At 38.2% G+C, this 22,301-nt stretch overlaps 1 protein-coding gene across 2 annotated transcripts in view; it reads right to left on the reverse strand.

Moving 5' to 3' along the window:
• FBN2 (fibrillin 2) overlaps positions 1–22,301 on the reverse strand; it is a 207,360-nt gene that overhangs the window by 38,242 nt on the left and 146,817 nt on the right. For both annotated transcript variants that reach the window (XM_074360603.1, XM_074360604.1), the window contains 15 exons: positions 20,637–20,762; positions 20,052–20,174; positions 19,779–19,904; positions 19,311–19,436; positions 17,568–17,690; positions 15,562–15,684; positions 13,848–13,973; positions 8,683–8,805; positions 8,008–8,130; positions 4,630–4,791; positions 3,832–3,900; positions 3,228–3,353; positions 1,931–2,056; positions 1,179–1,331; positions 30–98 (listed from right to left, as the gene is read on the reverse strand). In XM_074360603.1, coding sequence (XP_074216704.1) covers positions 30–98; positions 1,179–1,331; positions 1,931–2,056; positions 3,228–3,353; positions 3,832–3,900; positions 4,630–4,791; positions 8,008–8,130; positions 8,683–8,805; positions 13,848–13,973; positions 15,562–15,684; positions 17,568–17,690; positions 19,311–19,436; positions 19,779–19,904; positions 20,052–20,174; positions 20,637–20,762 — 1,824 coding nt within the window. The remainder of the gene's footprint in view (positions 1–29; positions 99–1,178; positions 1,332–1,930; positions 2,057–3,227; positions 3,354–3,831; positions 3,901–4,629; positions 4,792–8,007; positions 8,131–8,682; positions 8,806–13,847; positions 13,974–15,561; positions 15,685–17,567; positions 17,691–19,310; positions 19,437–19,778; positions 19,905–20,051; positions 20,175–20,636; positions 20,763–22,301) is intronic.

A 22,301-nucleotide genomic window follows, 5' to 3' on the forward strand; every position in this document is an offset into this window, starting at 1 on the left:
TAAAATAAACATAATCTAGAAAAACTCACCAACAGCTTTTCCAGTGTGAATGTCAAAGGTGAATCCAGGAATATTTCCACATATGGTTTTAAAGTCAGCTTTAAAATATAAACAAAGTAAATGTGCTCTTAAAAATTCTCAAATGCCTTCAAAAATAACACTTTACATAGTATTACTTTCACTGACAGGTATATTTTATGTTAGTCACAACTAGACATTTTAGTTTCGATTATATTTATTTGATAATGCCAGCTTCTGCAAGAAGTGAATCTAGGCATTCTTTATCATTATTATTACTGAGAAAGGCCCCATACATCACTTTTCACCACATCTCTCCTTAATTTCATTTGATTATCACATTAAAAGAAACATTTTAATACATATACCCTAAGTAATACTGTATTTGGTAAAAATACATAATCATTGTTTCTTATTTGTCCAATTGGTTCAACTGTTACCATCTATAACTGTTATAAGTAACCACTTTCCAGGTCATAAAAGAACCTGAGTGGGCAACAATTTTAAGGCAAATTTTTTTTTTTGCTCGTCTCTATTATCTTTCAATTTTTCTTTCAAAAGAATCTGTGCTTGGAGAAATATTTTTTCGTGTAAAGACTAGTCCTATTTTCTGCCTAAAAATTTCAATAATGTTTGAGGAAAAGAATGCATAAGGAAAACTTCAACACTAAGTTGCTTTTATATAAAGTTTGCCCATCCAATCCATTTTTTGCATATTTTCCACAGTTGAACTAAAAGAGATACTTATTGAACTTATATGCACTTTAAATTATCATAAATTTTTAAAGCAAAATATGATACCTTCCAAATCTAGCACAGTGATAAACAGGAGTTGTTCAATAAATACTTGTTTTATGAATAAAAGAATAATTAAACAGCATGGTTTAAGAAAATGAGTTTAAATGGACAAGTACTATAAACTTTAACTCTTCAGCATGGGGCTTGTTTTCAGAATCCAGGCTCCTATTCAACAGATATCTCCGAAATTAAGTGTTTGAAGCCCAAACAGGGCTGCTTGAGAAACCGAGCCATATGAGCTCTTAGATATTTTCAGAACTAAGCATGTCTGCTTTTAGTGCATTTTTGCTTTTACTTTACTGTCACATATATGTGTGTGTCACTGACTCAGCCTTCAGCAGAAGCAGGAGCTGTGTGCTTACCTGTTCCTGGCGTTGGGCATGGTTCACAGGGTTTGTTCCAGGCTTTGCCCACATTATACGTGCAGCAACACATCCTCTTGGTCACATTAAAAGGCAACTCATTCTCACAAGTGGTTCCATTATAGCTTCGGTAGCAGAAGCTTTTTCTCATGTCTACGTAGAGAAAAACAAATATGCCAACCAATCCTATGAGCAAGCAGCTAATAACAAAGCCCACATCTGGAGATACCAAACTTTCTTGGTTAACTCTGAAAAACGGCACCATTTAGAGGCTTTTTTAAAAGAAATTTTAAGTAGAACACAAATCTTTTTTAGATTAATATCTGTCCCATTTTTAAATAAGGGATTCCATTTATAATTTTCTTGGGGGAATAAAGTTAACAGCTACTTGTTTCTCTACTCAAAGGCATTTATTTAAAAAGTACTACATATTAAATTTTAAATATTCTCCTATTTATAAAATAATGTCCACTTTATATGAATGGAAAATAAAAATTATTTAAGAATATATAATTGTAACATTTGATGAAATTTTCCACCTCTGACTCATGGCTTTGTAACATGTAACTATGCAGCCAAAGTTCAAAATACGATACAGAGTCAGTGTATAAGACTTTAAAATACTTCATTCATAAAGATTTAATTTTCAAACTTCCTGAATAATAATTCTGAGACATTAAGTACCTGAGAGGTAACTGTTGGCTGGGAAGCCAGCAACTGTGACCTAATCGATCTCAGAGACCTGCACCTACCCATGCAGTTGTGGCCTCCATTGACCTGCATGTATTCAGGTGGGCAAATGCAGGTGTAATTTCCCAGGGTGTTGTAGCAGGTCCCAGGTCCACACACACCAGGATGTGCAAAACACTCATCAATATCTAGAGCAGGCAAGAATACACATTAATTACTATTTTTCCCAAGAATTTATGTTTAAACTACTGGACAAAGCATATGGCTAATGCCCCACATCCATGTCTTTATGGAACTTACTTTTTCCTATTTTTTATAGAATTTAGAACTTAAAGCAATTACATAGAAAATATCTCAAAATATGCCTTTATATGACATAAAGTGTGCCCTTCTTCCAAAGAATAAAAACCTAACATTCAGGAATAAAAACGATCAAAAGAAATTATTCCAACATGGCAAAACATAATTTAAATGGCACCTATTTTTTTTAATTGAAATTTCATATTCTTCAAATAGAATTGCTTTAAAGTTGCTTTCCTCTTATGTCATTTAAACCAAATTTTACTGCCAACATTAAAACTGAATGCAGTTACGAGAAGGCTTTTTCTTTATAGCTCCTTTCAAATTAGCACCCATTCAGAGATTTTAGAAGTAGCACAGCTGCTGGTTATTCTCCTTATTAAATCATATTTCTTCCAGATGCATTTATCTAACATGTTCCAAAAGGAAGGTCATAATGGAAATAATTACATTACATGTTCAGTGCTCATTTTTTAGAAGCATTCTTTCATTCATTCCATAAATAAATACTGGGATTCCACTGTAACCTAGAACTTGTAGCTATAGAGATGAATTAGATGTGGACTTTGCCTCAGGAAGCTCCCAGTCCAGCAGGGAGACAAGCCTCTGAAAGGATGACTACGGGGCCATGTGAGAAGTGAGGGGATGGAAGCGAGAAAGGCACCTGCATAAGCTTTGAACTGCTTCCTACTACGTTGCCCAACAATTAAAAGTTACTGAAAATATTAACCCAAGAGTCACATTCAAGCTTACCTATTTTCCCTGTGTAAAATACAACACATCAATATTCAAACTAATAGCTTATTTTGATACTGAATGTTTTCACACTACTCCCCCACTTATAATCAACCCATTTACTCAGAGAAAAATAGTAGTAAGTTACAGCAAATCAGCTGTCAATGAATGTATCTATTATCATACAACTTAGCAGCACTGACATGAAAAGAAGAAGGCTATGGATCCATCTCAACAGATCTTTTGATAAAACTTGAGGATAGACCCTTTCTCCAGGCCTGTTTTAAACAGTGCTAATAATTTTCAGCTGTAAATCCAACTCACCTTCACAGATGCGGGTCTCCTCGCTGAGGTAGTAGCCCTGCGGGCACTCACACTGGAAGCTCCCGAAGGTGTTGATGCAGTTTCCACCCTGGCAGAGACCTGGTAGCTCCTGGCATTCATCAATGTCTGCAAGAGGGAAGACGGCTCACTTAGAACAGAGAGCGTTAGGAAAGACGAGAGTTATTCTTAGAGCTTTGAAATGTATACGTGTAAATGTGTATGTTTAAGATCCGCAGACGTCCATGCAGCCAAACAAATGCACACTTAGATGGGAGGTTTATTCTGACCATAGATCTTCTTGGTTTTCTCCTTGATCGTGAAACTTTGCCATAATCTGAGAAGAGTAATTAAAGCAAGTTGAGGATGATTAAAGTTGGGGATAATGGTAAAGAGAGTTTCTCTGTGGACAAGCACACAACAGATCACTGCAATGGATCAATTCTTTCTGGTTTACAGATGGTTTATTCAGCACCCTAGTCATTCCATCTGCAATTGTGCAAACTATTTTTGTTGGGACTGTTCCACCCTGACTTTCCTACCAGCTGTTCTCTAGAGGAAATGCTTTACCTTGTTTTTATCAGGTGACAATTAGAGGTACGCTCACCTTCTAGGATGATTGTGATGGGGTTAGGTCTGAAGCCTTCACCTCCAGGACACAAGGTGTAATATTCAGCTACGAAACAATGGAAAATAAGAAACTTGATACCAGTGTCCAAGAGGCTGAGACAATGAATAAGCACTTAGCGACTGTCAGGCTCAAAACACACATCCTAAGGGGTGTATCTACATTTTCCTCAGTGTCCTTTCAAATATCTTTAAAAGTATATTACATTTTACTGGAAATAAGATCATTACTTCTTAAATTATATACAAAGCAGGATAACAAAATCCATTTGTTTTCAATGAAAGAAAAAATTTATTTTCAGACAATTTATGCCATAACTTTTTTGGCTAGTAAATAGAAACTTAAGAGACAACATTTCACAAGTTTCACCTGTGTTCATATCAGAACATACATTCATTTTAAAACATAGCATGACTGATCTGAAGAGTACAGTGAGTGCATCTTTGAACCTAAACTGAAACGACTTCGGAGAAGAACCAGGGATGGCCTTTATCTGTGATACCAGTCAGAATTGATATCATTGCCATTCATACTGGATTGTGGTTAAAAATTGTTTTTTCTTATTATCATATCAAAAAAAAAATACTAAGAAGAGAGGAATTCAAATTCCTTTTACATGAAACACTCTTGGCTGGTTTCAGCATAATCACTGAAAGTCATCCAAATTCAAAGATTCGGCCCTCGCTATTTCCCTCCTGCCCAGGACAAGAAGAAAACGGCAGCTTGTCTTCAGCTACCAGAGTGTGTTCCCTTCCCCTTCTTCAGTTCCATACTCACTGCTGTTGACAGGGGGGCAGGTCTCGCAGGGGTTCCCCCAGGCCTTCCCCAGGGAGCAGCAGCAGGAGGAGCGGCTGACGCCCACTCCAATCTCAGTGTTGCAGGACAGACTCCCATCTCCCCGAGGACCAAACTTCAGGTAGCAGTTGCCCACGCGGTTGTCTGTGGAGCAACACAGGAGCTCAACATTTCCCTCGTAGTAAGAACGCCTTTTCAGAGAAAGGTCACCCAGATGATGGAATTCAAATTCTGTACATTAATCCTTAGCACAAAATAATCTCTTGCTTTAACATTTTTCAAGGTTGAGGAATCAAGTAAATTATAACACTTTCCTATATTTAGGAATCCATATAGATCATGGACTAAACAGGACAAGCAGCAATTACTCATTCGAGACATTCTAAACCTTCAGTAATATGAATGCAAAAATTATTTCCTATAATCAGTCTATATCATGAGTTTGTCAATAATGGAAATAAAATCCAGGATTAGTTACTTCACAGCAATGTATCTCATCACAGAAACACTGAGAACCCACCTCCTTCCTCTCTTCCGCATTATCTCCATCTCCCGTGGCTTAGTTTCACCTTGCACATCAAGCTTTGCAGGCCTGGGGAAAGCCTGTCTCTAACAACGTTAGAGAGGATATTTAAGAGATCAGTGAATCTCAGACTATTCCTCATCTCTATCTGCAATAACCACCTAGATCACCTCTTTTCGTTTCATGACTTTAAATACTATCGAATTGATGGATCCATCTTTTACCTCTCCCCTGAACTCTAGGCTGTTCTGAAAACTGCCGAGTATTTGCTTTCTCCTCTTAGACAGCTAATAGTTAATGTGTCTAAAATCAAATTCTTGGTACACTTTCCTCCACATATAAAACCTGCTCTAGTCCTCTTCCAGGCTTTTGCATTTTCAATAAATAGACAATCCATTGTTTTAGTTGCTCAGGTCCTAAACCTTGGAGTCACTCTTTGATTCCTTACTACCAACACTTATTCAATCCAGTTATAAAGTCTGTCAATTTTACCTTTAAAATATATCGGGAATCTGACGGCTTACCACTGCCTCCACCGTCACTATAACCTGAGTCCAAGCCACCACCATCCCTTACCTGGACTACTGCAGTGGTTTCCTAACTCAATCTCTCTCCTTCAATCCTCGACCCAACTATATTTTTATCACCACAGCTAGGGTCATCCTTCAGAAGCATTACCTGAGGTCAAGCACTTCCAGTGGCTTCCCATCTCAATCAGGGTAAAATCCAAAGTCCTTATTACAGTCTGCCAAGTAGTTTTCATCTCAGCTACACATTAGAATCACTTGGACAGCTTTTTATTATTACACTTTTCCCCCCATGTTTTCTCGTTCTGTTGTTGTTGCTGACTCTCAGGTGCAGACAGAATTTAACTTATGGTTCTTCCTAGGCTTGTATTCACTCGTCCTTCCTCCCTCCCTCCTATTCTCTCCTTTCATCACGATTCTCCATTCCAGTTCCTCATCCTCCACTCAGCCATCTGAATGTGTTCAATTTTTTTTGGTCTGTTTCAGCAAAACTAGTATTTTTGTTTTTGTGAGCACATTTTAAATTTCCATAAATGGTATTTTGTCATATATTTCATTTCATCTTTATAGCATCCAATCTGTCAACTCCACGGTGTCCAATTGCCATTCTTTTTGAGTCAATCTACTCTCTAAAAATGGTTTCTAAGTTCTTGCCACTACAAATGATGAGGCACTGCATATCTTTACTCGTGTCTCCGTGTGGGCCTTTCTTTGGTACCCAGAGCCAGGAGAGGAAGTGCTGGTTCACAGAGTTTGCATGTTCTTCACCTTCAGTATTAGGAAAAACAGTCACTGTTATCTGCCACCTGCATCAAATGTACCTTTTCAATTTTTTGTATTTGTAAGGCAGTTACAGATAATTTGCAGAAGAAAAAGGTACACACAACCTTACTAAAAAATTTAATAAGAATTTAATCATAGCTAACGCAGATTTTATTCCATATTTTCTTGGTTTTGAAGATACATAAACCTGATATGGTCCTGTATAAAAGCCATTAACTGCTTGCTTGTCAGCTGTCACGCATGAACTTGAAACATTCTGTAAAAACTGATTCTACATTTCAAACACATCTCTAGTAGGTTCTAGCTTATCATTACTTCTTGTTTTTCTTCTTATTCTACCATCATTAAAACATAATACCTGAAGAAATTTTTGAAAACTTTGGTAGCTCACAACTTTGATGAGGACAAAAATCTTCTTTGCTTCATAAATGATAAACATTTTCATTTTTAGATTTGTCAACACACATTAGAATCATTAATCTCATGATTTTCCTTCATTTCTACATCACATATTTCCTTCCTTCCAATCAGCTTTGTCTAAACACCTGCCTTCATCACTTGTCCACTTAAGAACCATATCAATTACGTTTGGATATGAAAGAATACAAGAACCTGGGATGATCCAGGTACTTGCTGCCATTTGTTGCACGTTGAAGCTCTCCCTACTGTCTAAGAGATGGGACTACCATATTTCCTTTGTCTATATAAACATATTATTCACTCACTGTTTGAGTCTTCTATTTTCTAAAATTTGAAAACAATACATCAGTTGTGCATAAATCACAGAGGCCAACATTCCTTTCATTGACTGCAAGCCCACAGGAATATGGATGCTGAAGACAGCAGTCACATTTCTACCGAAGCAAGGAATTTTCCTTTTAGACCATTTACTCCTCTAGGTAAACACTCAGTAACGTGCAAAAATAGCACATATAGCAAAAGCTGGACAACAACTTTCTAGAGATCAGAGATGTCAGGAATGTTGTCAGGACCTTCATAACTGCTTCCCCACTTCTCCCTGCTCTTCCAACTTGTTTCACTCTAGCCGTTTGGCTCATGAAATCCACCTCCCCAATTCCTTTCTCCTCACCCCTTCATTTATTTCAGTCCTCCATGACTCTTTTCGTGGAAAGGGAAATGTATATCTACTAGTTCTACCACTTTGGGCTGTCCTGGCCAATGCAGTGGACGGGGAGCCAGGCACCTCAGGACCCTGCCTCAGTGCTGCCGTGTGCAATCTCTGAGACCCTGAACAAGGTACTGCACCTCCAGGGCCCTGGTTCCCAAGTCTGCAAGAGGAGGAGGTGGGAGCGGATGTCTCAATAATTCCTGGTTTAAAAATACAGCTTGGAAGATAAGCATGGTTAAAGTGACCATATATTTTGGTAGCCTAGGGTTTCTTAAGGTAAAGGACTACTATTTTGTTTACAAGTTAATTGTAGCAAATACTCATCACAGTTCATTACCAGGAGAGTATGAGTATTTAACTCTATGTAATTCTCCTTGTTTCATACAGCTTTCACTTACCAACACAACCCACGCCGGTGGGGTTCAGCTGGAAGTCGGGGGGACAGTTACACTCATAGCGACCAGGAGTGTTGACACATAGGCCGTTCACACAGTTTATGGGATCTGCACATTCATCAATATCTGAGAAAAACATTTAAAATGCCCACATTAACGTGTTCACTTCCCTTGTGTGTACTGCTGTTTCAAAGAATTTGGTGGAATTTTTGCAAGTCAGTAGACTAAAAATCTTTAGGAGGGACTCAGCACAATGAAATAAAGACAATCCTTGTCTATACCTAAAGCAGGTTCTATAGCTCAATCACACAGTAGTCACAATGATATCACTTAATATCCTTAATCAATAAATAATAATTAAATGTTGGAATTCTAAAGAAGAAAAACATTATCATCACTATTTGCTTAAATCGGTAAGTACACATATGTGAACATACATAAATATTTGCACAAAGAAATACTTAACTAGTTTCATGTTAGCTATTTAATATTCAGTTGTTTGTATTAAAATCAGTCAATTCCACAGTTAAAAATAAATGTATAAAAAAGTAATTTTCTCTTTCAAAAAAATGCCTAAAGCAAGGCATAGCTGGCTAAGCAGAAATTTGAGGAAATCTTATACCTAGCACAAAACATTCATACTAATATGAACACGTTTAAGCCCTTGACTGGCCATACCTGTACAGTTCCCTCCTGTTCTGTCCAATTCGTAGCCATCATCGCAGATACAATGAAACATTCCAGGCAAATTATTACATGTTCCAAAGACACAAATATTTTGGAAGGAGCATTCATCTATGTCTGAAAATTAAAAAAAAATAGTACTCTCTTATTTACAAAGACATTTTGATTTGCTGTATGACACTAATGAATTTTTCTATCTCCGCAGATGTTTTTATGAACTAAAAATTTTTCTTTGTTTAGGGAGGCCATGTAAATGGCAAGCAACTAACGTTTATCTATGGGACAGAGATATAAAAGAATATTACTTTATTGACAATATTTTGTTGTCTTGGATTATAAAATATTTAATAAGAAAGAACTGACCCAGGGCATAAAATTTTTTTAAAAATTAAATATAAACATGTTAAAGGTTTGAGATTGTAAACAATTTAAGATAAAAACAAACTCCAGGGTTCTAACAAAGTGAAAACAGCAGATACTTTATAAACATCTACAATATACAAAATATAAACATAATATTTTATTTATTAAATAGATTACTAAAATTATTAAAGTTTAACCTTTTTTAAACATTTTAAATACTGTAATCTGATATTATCATAAAGTCAGTTATAAACAGGGAAAGAATATTTTTCCTCCTAGTGTGTAATAGGATCATCCATTGCCCTACCTTCCTCCAAATTTCATTAAAATATCTCTATTGGATTGAAGTCATAAATTCAGTTTATGAAACTCTTCCATGAAGCTGTAACTCAAAGTAAGTAAATGAGAAGTTATTGCTCCTCATTAATATGAAAATGAAGGCATATGTGTGCATGTACAGCTGTAGAAATAATCTATATTTCTACTCACAGGACAAGGATAGACATTTTTGTACACAAATTAGCTCATATTCTGAGAATGCAGACCAGGCATGTCATTTTAGGCCAGACTAGGCAAGCCATTCTAAAATGCTATCTTAAGACAGTTATAGTTTAAGTGTAAAAGGGTCTTTTGGTCATTCATGATAAATTACGCATTTCAGCTATCTTATGTTCAAAATATGGTTCAGATTGTGCTTAGAAGTTCAACTGATGTGGAAAGTCAACTTGGGTTAGGGTAAAAACAAAGTTACTCTTTTCATATAAACGAATAAAGACTCAATAAGTTAGTCTATAAATGAATTGTGTTAATCTATAAATGGAAACGAAATTGTATTATCAGCCTTCTAAGTATGCATTTTACTTTTGAATGAACTTTATCAGAAGTAATTTCCTTTTAAACAATGTAATAGCTGTGTAAAATAAGGTATTTTAAAAGAATCTAGCCTTGTTTTTTGTTTTTAATTGAAGCATACTCAGAAACTGAAACAATATAGAAAAGTACTGATAGGAGACAGAAAAGATAGAAAACAACACAGAGAATAAGACAGCAAAAACAAAAATCACTCAAAAATTGCTTGTACCCAGAATTATCATTGTCATTGGATGAACACCATTCCAAATATTTCCCAATGCATATTCAGAGTCAAGCTGAAACAACTTCTATGCACCAGATCAATTTTTCTCTCTCTCAACAGTTTCTAAAATGCTTTCTAATGTTAAGAATTGATGAAAAACACTAAACTTTATAATCTTTTGGCTTTATGTTAAAATTCAAATATAATTTTTAGACAATATTAACAGAGTCTATACAATGAATGATTAAAAATTGACATCCGTATATTCCTCCAGCTCATTTTTGTTATTCATATTATTTTCACTATTTAAATGTTCACGGCATTTACCATACTCTCTATAGTACTAATTCTTTAAGGGGATCAGTAACATTTTTATTGCAACTTTTCCATTTATTTCTTGATTGGCTATGTGTTTCAGTGTTTCATTGCTGATAAGTTGTAGGTTTTGGGTTTTTTTTTTTTTTTTTTTTTTTTTGCTCAAGAAAGGAGAGCCAACAGGTGTTTTCTTTCTGACTTATCTCATATGTGAGGATATGCTTATTGTCTTTATAATTAACTAACTCTGAGGAATAATACTCTTGTCACATGTGTCCTTAGAACTTTATGGGCAGCATTCCAGTGTCTCTTGGTCTTGAATGTTTTTGTTTTGTTCTTAACTCGCCTTTTCTATCTGGAGTTTGAAGAATCTCTATGACTTAAGCTGACAAATGTAATCAGGCTAAAAATTTGTCTTACGATTTAGTTCTTCCTGTATATTCAGTTCTTTCCTCTATTTCAGGAAAATGTTTGGTTGTTTAATACTTTTTTCTATTCAGTTTTTTGGGACTTCCCACTCCAGAAGCACCCATTTCGCTTAAGTTTGTGGTCTTTGTCGTTTCTCTAAGAGTGTTGATTTCTTTTTTCCTCCTTTTTTGGTCACTGTGATTACCTCATGTCCATTCTCTATGCTAGTAGTTACATTTTCATTTCCTCTGCTCTTTGTGGTTTCTACTTAATATTGCTCTCATTTTGCTGTGTTGGTCCCCACTTTTGTTTCCCTTGACTCTGCAATATTGCTTTTTGTCTCTTACTTTTTAAAAAAAATTTTATAATCACTTTGAACTTGTTCAATCACATTTATGTTTTTATTAAGGTTACCTATGGTACAACACACCTATGGGAAATTTGGTCTTGTTCCTTGAGGAGTTTCCTTCTAATTTGGGTTCTTTCCTTATCTGCTTTTTGTATGTTCTTTTTCCCTTGTTTCCGTACAATGCCTCCACGGTTGCCATTGTTTATTTTCAGTTTGTTTACACATTACTTGGTCAGCTCTTTGAAGAGTTTTTATATATAGCTGATGCCTGAACAACACGGGTTTGAACTTCATGGGTGCACTTATACATAGATTTTTTTCAATAGTAAACACTACTGTGTACAGTACAACTACACCATCTGCAGTCAGTTAAATCTGAGGACGTGGAACGTGTACACTGAGGGAGGACTGCAAGTTATACACAGATTTTCCAGTGTGCTGAGGGTAGGCGTCTCTAACCCTCAAGTTATTCAAAGGTCAACTGTATCCTGATACAGTTTAGGTAGAGTTTCTTGACATCCTCCTGTCTATCTGGGCTTTCTGTGGAAGACAGTTTGGGGTATGGGTTTCATTAAAGCTGCTATTCTGTAGCCCAAAGTTTCATAAGGCGGGGGGAAAGGAGACACATGGATGTGAGGACCCCCACTGGGCTCTGCCGATGAGCCTGACCCCAGCTCTCTCTTCATACATCATACTAAATGGTCTGTATCTCGGTTCTCTCCATCTGATAGAGTTCTAACCTATCCCTGAGGAGGTTCCTGCAGGCTTTGTATTTTCCCATTTTGGTGAAGAATACTGGCAAAAGGCCAACTCCAGCGATTTCTTTTTTTTTTTTAACTCTGTAGAAATTCTGAGAGTTTGTGATAAGAAAGAGACGCTGGGTGTGAAGTGTTGATCAGAGCGTCAACTTAGAGAAGAATATATTTATAATAAGATGGGAAAGCATCAAGGAGTTAAAGTAGTAAGTTCAGGAGAAACTGTCTAGATGTACCAGATTCCATAGGAAAAGAGAACCCAAAAACAAGGAGAAACAGGCAGAACCATGGAATTACATTTTGGGGATCTCAAAAGTTGGCATCTAGGTAAACGGAGAAGAGGGCTTAACTGAGGGTGAACTACACGTGAGTCACTCTCAGGTGCCCTGGCAACGGAGATTTCTCTCCACGGAAACAACATACTATGATGAAGCCAACATGAGAAGGAAGCACAGTAAACAGAAAGTATTTAGTATCACCTTGGTGGAGGATCTAGTTAGAAGTTTTGGAAGGACCAAGGCCCCAGATAAAGGAATAGAATTATGAAGGGGAAACTCTGTCTTATGTATAAAGGGTTAATTTTGAAATTTTATATTGGCAAAAGTGTCTGGCTACTGCTAACTTGTTCCTTTCCCCACCAACTCTTGTCAAGTTGACGTGGGTTATAAATCATATAACTCCATAACCACATTGACTCACATTTTCTACTAAATGGCTTCAGTGCTTAGAAAGAAACGGGAGCAGGAGAAAAATGAAGCTCATTCTACAGCTGCCCGGTGTAAAATCTGTGTAAAATCATGTAGATTCTGCCCAACTACACAGGTCAAAGGAGATGCCTGAATGCTTTCAGTTCCTGTCATCTTCCCCAGGGCCTGCTATTCATTCTCTCATATTGGTGGATATTTATGGAAAATTCCATGATCTTTTGGGCACCCTTTCTTTCTTTAGTGCCACTTCTGGCAGTGGGGCAGAGGCAGGCTGTACTCTTGAGCCACCCTAAATTTTTCTAATTTTTGGTTGATGCTGGTGGATTTGTGTGTGTGTTAAGCTGGCATTTACTATTTCTGTTCCTTTGATTAGATACTCATGTAGGGAAAACCATGTAATCTTGTTTCATTTTATAATCTCTGCCCAGCAGTTAGCCTGAATTATTTTCTTAAGGTGTTCTATGAATCACTAATTTTGTTAAAACCTTTATGGCATATGAATTGTTTTCAATCTTTTTCCTCTCTTTATTTACATTTTCACATACTCTCATGAACACAGTGATGGCCTGAACTATATGTAATGTGAATTGAGTCTCTAGTTTAAAAGAAAATCCAAGTTCATTTTCTTGGAAAGATATCACACTAGTTGCAAAGTCCTATTTCTAGGAAAGGGGGTGATGTCATAACTTAGAAGAGGGAGACATGACTATTAGGCAAAAGGTGCTGTTCTTGATCAGTCCCTGAAGAGGACTTCCAGCCCCAGACATACTGTCGGCTAAAGCATGAAGGTAATGCCAGAAATGAGCTACTTAGATTTTGATAAACACATTAAATAGCTGTGATTGGGGTACACAATGTATCATATTTTAAAAGCCAAATAGTTTATCCACATGTCATTCATTTGGTGATGAAAAAAAAAAAAGAAAATGAAAAAAAGAAATAGTTAAAAAAAGAACAAGCCAAACTTCCAACTATTGGCTCCTGGCCAGGAAAACTTCATAAGAGATGAAAGCCGCCTCCATCATTATTCATTCGGCAAAATAATCCATGCTTAAACAAATGGCTTTTATATGTGCAGCATGTGCTGTGTATTCTGCTTCCAGGTGGAGCCTGTTCCAGCCCTTTTTGTGGTTTCATTTGCTGCAGTTGATCCAACTTGGAAATGAGTTGGAATCCTGGTGACCCACCTTGGCAGGACCTGCTGTCTGAGGCTGGAGTGAAGCCCATCTCGCACTCGCAGCGATATGCACCCGGGACGTTGAGGCACTGTCCGTTCTCACAGAGATTTATATTTTCTGCACACTCATCAACATCTGTCGAAGCAGCAAATTACATCTCTATTAAGTTCCAAATTCCATGAGACATCTTTTCCTTGCTCTATAACTGAATCAATCTCCCTGGCTTGAGTTACTGCTCATTAACATGAAACAACAATTAATCACATCCACCCAAATAAGGGTATACAACTTGAGAGCGGAGCTATTTGACCTACACCCTAGCACTCAATTTCACTACGATTAACAGGAGGGATGAGCTGTTTCCCACATTTGTCTCCATTCTCTTAAATGCAAATCTGACGCATGAGTATTGTACCAACATCATTTAGACATAACCAAGAACGTTGGAATTAATCTTAGTAGGGTGTTAGTTCATATGAAAGCATTACAGTATTAGAATAAACAACTCTTTCTTTCACTAGTTCAAGTGTTTTTAAGCAAATTAGGGATACTCCGTGGGAGTGAGGAAAGTTTCTTTGGCATGCCATTACAATCCCATTAAAACATTCTTATTTTCACTAAGCAAATGAGCATTATTCATAGATCTTAAAGATAATTTACTTGAATCAAATGGAAAAACGTGATGGAAGGGCAGAATCCAATGCTTACTGAGGACCTAATATTTGCCAGGGAGTGTGGAGCCGCCTGACACGCACGCTGTCATTTAGTTCAATAACCCATACCCTTTCCTTCACACCAGGGTGCAAAAACACGCTAAGCAAGATGCAGCTTCCGAGGTTTAAAAGTAATGTAGCTTTACAATGGAAAAAAACATGTTTCCTTAAAGACGCATTAGAAAACTGTAGGTCTGTATGTTTGATGTCAATAATTAGAAAAAATTAGTCTGTCTTTTAATTTGGGGCTTAACGTGTGTACTGAAATTCAACTGAGAAACACCAATCTTTCAAACGTAAAAGTATCATGCTTTATTTCCAGCAAGATAATCTCTTTTACACGAAGATACTGAGTGGATGTTTCATCCTCAAGGAATGCAGAATGAAGTTACTCATATTTATTGAGCTCTTATGATGCATTTTTCTAAGTCCCTCACTTGTATTATTCCATTTAATCCTTTCAATACCATGTGATAAACTGAGATTTTGATAAAAACAGTTAACAGCAGTGATTGGGAAGGTCATAGATCATATTTTAAGAAGATGAAGAGTTTTCCCATCTGTCTTTCATTCAGTGACATAAAAGAAAAAGGCCAATATTATTATTATTATTATTATTATTATTACCATGTCCGTTTCAAAATGAAGGCACTAAGACTGCACATGTTAAGTAATTTACTTGAGGCTACATGGCCAGTAAGCAGCACAGGCAAAATCTGAATCCAGGTGGTCTGATTTGGAGCCTGTTTTTTTAACCACTGTGTTAATTAATGAGTAAAAGGAAACGACACTCATTAATAGTACCTGACAGTAATAAATGTCACTATTTAAATTTTTTCCAGGTTTTTGTGTTTAATGTAAGAGCGAGCTACATATTCATTTGTAAGCCAAGTGTAAAAACAGAAGTAGTGATTTCAGCCTCCTTTAACTACAGATTTCTTCCAATGAGTAAAACATATAGAGTGTTCCATGAGAGTCACGCTAGAACACACCTCAGGACTCTCACCCACCTGAGCAGGTAAAGCCATCTCCAGTGAACCCTTCGGAGCAGGCACATCGGTAGGAGCCTGGGGTGTTGACACACTGAGCATTTATGCTGCACTGGTGGGTTCCATTAGAACATTCATCTAGATCTGCACGTCAAGAGAATATAGTAAAAAAGTTCAGAAACAAAAATGGAGTATTTAAACATCCAAAACATTTTCATTTGTCTTAATTTAAACGTGAACTGGCCAAATGGAATGTGTTTTAGTTTATTTGTAAAGTCACACTTCTAAGACCTTCAACCTGTGATCCAAACTTTCATGCTACCAAAATAGGCCAAAATTATTCCTTCAAACATTCTGTGAGCTATCTAATCAACTAGAATTATCATGTTGAAAAGAAAACTAGTGCCATATTTCCTTCTGATTTCTACTGAGGGTGGATTTGAGTTAATTTTTTTAAATTACTTTTTTAGTGGAGGTACTGGGGATTGAACCTAGGACCTAATGCACACTAAACATGTGCTTTACCACTGAGCTATACCTAGCCCCATGGGGGTGGATTTTATCATTGGCTAACTTATCACTAAAACGGAGGTCAACTTTTAAGACATTACTGAATTTCAGAGCAGGACAACTCCCACAGAGTTTTCAGGTTCATTTTATAGATGAGGAAACCTCATGACTTCTTGACTTCATCAAGTCCATAATCTAGTAGAAAAGACAGATGTTGAACCAGAAAATTAAATTAAATTGTCATACACGTAACATGAAGAAAAGTTACAAGGTATGAGAGAACAAGAAGCATGTCTAATTTGGACTGTGGGAACTACGAAAGCCCACTGAGGAAGTAATTTTTAGTTCACTTCACATTTGAAGGATGAGCAAGAGATGGCTTGCTGACCAGAAGCAGGAATGGGTCTTCCTGCAGAGGAAACAGCACATATAAAGAGCCTGGGCAGGGAGGGAGCGTGGTGTGACAAAGGAAACTAAAGGAGGTCAGCGTGAGAAGGCACAGTGAGGGAGATCGAGGATGACGGAAGATGGAGCTGAGAGGTAGTGGGAGGAGGCTGTAGGGTCTTGTAACCACGGGAAGGCAGCTGAATTTTATCCTAAATTCAAAGGATTAAAATGACAGTTATGAATAGAGCAGATTCATGGTTTAAGAAATTGGTCTGGCTACTACGAGGAGAAGGTATTGCAAGAGGACCAGAGAGGGAGCGAGCACACCTACAGGGCACTGTCCTCTAATCCTTACTGCAGGCTTATCAGGTTTTGATGAGCAATCATGGGGAGGTTGGTCTTGCTTGGTCTAATTTCTACTTTAAATTGACCTGAAGAACTTTTATGAGTTGGAAAATGCTTTACTGTTAAGGAGTATAAAACACTGAACGTATGAAGCAGCGCTGTGAATGACACCAAGGGTAAAATCCACTCCTTGCCTCACAGCTACAAAAGGCTTATTAGATGCCGGCTCAAGAGCTGTAAAACTTGGAGAATGGCAACTGCCTTCCCATCCTCCTCCTTCTAATCTGACCTCTTAGAATCCAAAACATTTAGATTTCTCTGAGAGGAGAATTCTGCCTTTTAGGAGGAGCCTGGGATTGACCACTTACTACAGACTTGGGTTATCTGAAAAAAAAAAAAACAAAACTTTTCATTCTCTTCATTTATTCTTCTGGGTTTGAAGTCTCACCATTACTCTATGAAAAGACTGGAAAAATATATTAGTCATTTTTTCATCCTACAGCTGTTTGGATTTCTGGCTGCACATCAAATAATTTTTACTGAACAACAACACATTAAAAAGCAGATGCCAAGGCATATTGCTGTAATTTGATCATTTATACCAAGGTTAAAGGAAACTCTCAGGCAGGAATTATCTTGTAACTAAAGACAGCCTTTGATTTTCAAGAGAATAAAGGAAAATAAGAGGCATGTTCTTATTTAAGGATGTCGGTTAACTGTGTAAAGAAGAGCCTCTAGGAATTTTGTTCGTTAGCCAAGATTATTTACATTTGCAAACTACTCACCAATACATTTGATGCCATTTCCAACCCAGCCTTCTCTGCAGCTACATTTGAAGCTTCCCGGGACATTCAGACATGAGGCATGCATGTCACAGTTGTGGGCACCAATTTCACACTCATCCACGTCTGAGAAATTGTAGTTAATATGAAGAAGATAAAATACAGGCTAATTAATTCTACTTTCGAGATATTTCTGTACAGGCAAAATTTTAAAGTAAATATGGAAACATTTAAAACCATACAGAGGAAACATTAACATCACTTTTACATTTATTTTAAATTTTTTTAGACTCCAACAGGATCTGAAAGTTCTTGATCCAAATCAAACAAGCCCTTCTCTAATAGAAACTGCCAGACAGTTTCAGGGAGGAGTCAGATACAGCAGCCACTGCCCCCCGATAAACGTGTGTGTCACCCCTACCTAGCCCAGGGGTCCTGGCCTCTGCCTGAGCCCAGACAAAACTTCACGTCGAAGGTGTCAGATTACCAACGCCAAGAGAAATTTTTTTCTAAAAAGAGGCTCTGCTATTCCTTCCTATTAATATTTATTACCTATTTTTCATGAAAAACAAGCCTGAGTTTAAAAAAAGTTCATTCTCTTTTTAAAATTACATAATCGTTTGTCATTTTCAGAATCAACATAATATCTCATAGTTTTTGATAATTATCAATTTAGTACGTATTTTTCTTCTACTTTTTTGAAAACATGTAAAATATTCACTGGAAATGTTATCTGGAAAGTGACCACATGCTTTTATCAGTGTATGTATAACGTCTGTGTATGTGGTGTGTGTGTGTGTTTACACATATACATATATTTGTGCACACATGTGAATATGTCTATAAACTCGATAGCCTTGTTTCCTCAAAGCTTTCTAGAATAGTCTGTTTTATTCAGCTCAGTGATTACAGATCGTAGATGCTGAAATCTCAGTGTCACAAACACAACACACACACACAACTGCTGGCTTCACATCACCCCTGCTAGCAGTGAGCAGGCAGAGCACCCCTCCTTTCCTATCTTGTCCTTTCTTAGCGGCGTCAGCTTAAGGCCCGGGCTGCAGTCTAAGCCACCCACCGCCTGTCTTGAGCAAAACACAAGACGAGGGCCTTTAACTGAGCAATAATGAACACTTGGCCCAAAGCACTTCTAACAACCCCGTCTTTATGCAGAAGGCTACAGCTTTTTAGTACAGAAAGGGGACAAGAGATGAAGTGGATGGAGTGAGCAAAAAAAAAGAAAAAGGAGAGAGGCAGTTTGGGCAGGGAGAAGAGAGGGCAACAGCAATGGAAAGAGAGGAGAGAGGATGAGAGAAAAAAGATGAGGGAGGGAAGGAAGGGAAAGGGGAAAGGGTCTAAACAGAAATTCAGATTGATTTTTGTTAGTTTAGATGAACCCAGCAACAACTGGGAGCCCTCCCGGCCTTTAGGTGTCCCTTCCTGACGCATGTCACCCGTTTGGGCAGCAGTCCTAGCAGTAAAGTGCCCACTGCTGCAGGAGCCCCCGGAAGCACAGCAGAAGCACGGGGCCCAGGCCCCCTCCCCGTCCAGGCTGCAGCCAGCTCCGTGCTCCCCCACCGCAGATCCGAGCCAAACACATCCCACGTGCTCCGGGCCAGCTGCTCGTCACACAGCCGTCACAGCCCTGTGCGGGTGGCGGCCCAAGGAGCGCTGGGGAACGGACGCTGCTGAAGGTAACCTCTGAAATGTAAGCAGCCGAAACCCAAGGCTGCGAGCTGGGCCCACCTGTGCACCCGGTGGCCCCCTTCTTCACTGAGTACCCCAGCTGGCAGTGGCAGATGAACGAGCCCTTGGTGTTCTCACACTCCCCGAACACGCAGATGTTTGAGTTCAAGTCGCACTCGTTCACATCTGGGAAAATTTATTTTCAACACCTTGGTTAATACTTGTTCATCCGAGTCATTCAAGAGCTAACTTTCAAACTGAACAGCGTAATGCTGAAATACACAGAATTTAAAATACAATGTATTTGCAGGACACAGTATCACAGATAAATATACTGTCTTTAAGGATTTCTTTTTTTTTCCCCAAACCATTCTTCCTATTCAGCTTTTACATCTTCTGACACAACAGTTCGAATTTTTTAAAAACTGGAAAAGCCTTTTCTCACGTTTGTACGTACATGTGCATAAATGCGCGCGTATGCATGCGCAGACTATACGTGGTTACTTAACCCGTTGTCGCGGTACCCACCGATGCATGTTTTCATGTCCATGGAGGCCATGAAGCCATCGTAGCACAGACAGCGGTACTCTCCAGGGATGTTGGTGCACTGGCCACCGTCACAGATATCAGGATTATTTTCACACTCGTCAATATCTGACGACAAAGAATTAACACCAAATGAAAACGAGGATGACTTTATTAAGCTCGGATTTCTTTTGTCTGGTTCCACTCAACACATCTGAAGCCAGGCTTGTAAGATAAAACTCGATGCACAGAATCTGTGTATTTTGCTTTCTGTACCTGCGCACGACCTCCCGTCGGGCATCAGGGCGTAACCTTCACTGCAGCTACACTCGTAGCTTCCTTCTGAATTAGTGCACTGGGTGTCACAGCCTCCGTTCATTATCATGCACTCATCAATGTCTGTGAAAACAACGTGTGTCTGTGTTACTTGTCAGGGCTACTTTCTTAAGAGATGCAGAGTTTTTCTTCCTTTTAAGCAGACAACGTTTAAATGGATTTGGATTTTTCTCCCCATTATTCACGCTAACTTATCATTGTCCCATTAGCCTTTCACTTTCTCTTAGAGAGCATTCCATTTGACATTTAACTCTAGTAACCTAAGCTTAAAGAACCCAGAAATATAGGATGTAATACATATCTATATATAAATACAAAATATAGGATGTTTCCTACAGTAAAGTCAGAGGTTCCTCTGCAAAACCACCAAACTATGGCATCTTAGAGACCTGACCCCCCTCCCCATTCTCATAGTCATTTTTAGGACAAAGGGCTCCCATAGACTTTGTTACCTACTCAGTACCATAATTATGCCTAGACTGACTTGAGAAATACAAGTTCCAGATCCGCGTGGCCAGGCCCTACCTGTGCAGCCCTGCCGGTCGGGCGTGGCCTGGTATCCAGGATTGCAGGAGCACTGATAAGTTCCAATCATGTTCACACATTTTCCATTTCTACAGAGATTGTCACTCAGGGAGCATTCATTAATATCTACAATAAGATACACAGAATTTATGTTCTAGGAAACCACAACATTACTTAAGTTCTCAAGAACAGGCTGCATCAGAGCAATGGCCTCCAAAGGGCTTTATCTACTTCAGGGGGACATCAAACGATCTCCTGGGGCAATTCGGGGGACACGTCAGAATCTGTATCTCCACCTACAACGGTGCTGTCCAGTGTGTAGCTGTTACTGAGTGCTCGAAACATGCACAGTGTGACTAAGGAACTGAATTTTTAATGTTATTAAATTTTTACTAAGTTTTAATAGCCCAATGTGGTTAGTGAGTACCACGTTAGACCACATCCACCTAGCACGTGCTGGAAAGCAAGCTTGCTAATATTTAATACATGAATTTACACGGGCACGCTCAGCTGGCCTTAACCGGATGGTCACATGCTGCCTAAACGACACCAAGTGTCCTGAGGGAAGACGGCTGTTTCCGCATAACAGAGGGCTGAAACTGGGGCCTCACTGCTTACATTTTCTTCATATGCATTCAGTGTGCCTGAACAGGTGAACTACAGATTATACTGCCTGCTTTAAAAACAAAAAAAATAACCCTTATAAGATAGGCAAGTGCCTTAAAAAAAAAACTCTTGCAAAAGATCTGTGAAGTAGTAGTAATAATGCAATCACAAGAGAACAGCAAGAAAATGGCAGAGTGACACTTCCTTGCACAAGTTCCTTCTTAAACACAACCTAAGGTGAAAATATAATCAGATATAAGAAGAAGTTCAACTTAAATTCTCAGAATCACAGAGAGAATGATGTGACGGACAGATTTATGTTTATCATCGTGAAATGTTTATTTTATTAAAGGTGCAAAAATACGTGTCTTATAAGGTATGCTATACCACTGAGGGGCACTTTTTTTTCCAGCTATAAGATCCATGAAAACTAACAAAATAAACTGAACTTGGGAACAGATCTGTGAATCACTGTATCACAACCAAATGTAAATATTCTGAATTACTTGTGCAAAAGAGCTTTTTATACCACTATTAAAATGAAATACAAATATTTAAAACTTTAAAATTCACCTTTTTAAAATGCCCATTTGGTCTATGATTTAAGATTCACCTAATACATTAGCATAGGGATATAAATAGGGGTTATAAACATACATGTGTAGTAGGGAGGTGTGTTCAAGTCATGTTTTTGTTTGGAGGTGTGGGATCTGTTCTATTTTAGACTGTTTTATTTGCTTACACTTTCAAGAAAGATTTCCTGTGGAAAAAACATTTCCTGACTAAATCAAAGTTCTAAAGCCAGTAAACCAGAACCCAGTAAGCCCAGAGGCCTTCATATACTTATGAAAAGCAGTGGTTGCAAGGCTTCAAGACCGGCTGTGGTCTTCTCTTGTCACACCTCCAGCCCCACTGAGCCCAGGGCCAGGAAGGAGAGCTCCGTGCTTCTGTGAGAAGGGGCCTGGAGGGAGCTCATGTGCTCACACACAGGTCAGTAGACCCAGTGATGACAGACATGGGGGTGCAGAGTGGATTCTGTGCACAGATGTGAACTTTCAG

Source organism: Camelus bactrianus, chromosome 3, assembly GCF_048773025.1.
Source record: "Camelus bactrianus isolate YW-2024 breed Bactrian camel chromosome 3, ASM4877302v1, whole genome shotgun sequence".
In the NCBI taxonomy this organism is placed as follows: domain Eukaryota; kingdom Metazoa; phylum Chordata; class Mammalia; order Artiodactyla; family Camelidae; genus Camelus; species Camelus bactrianus.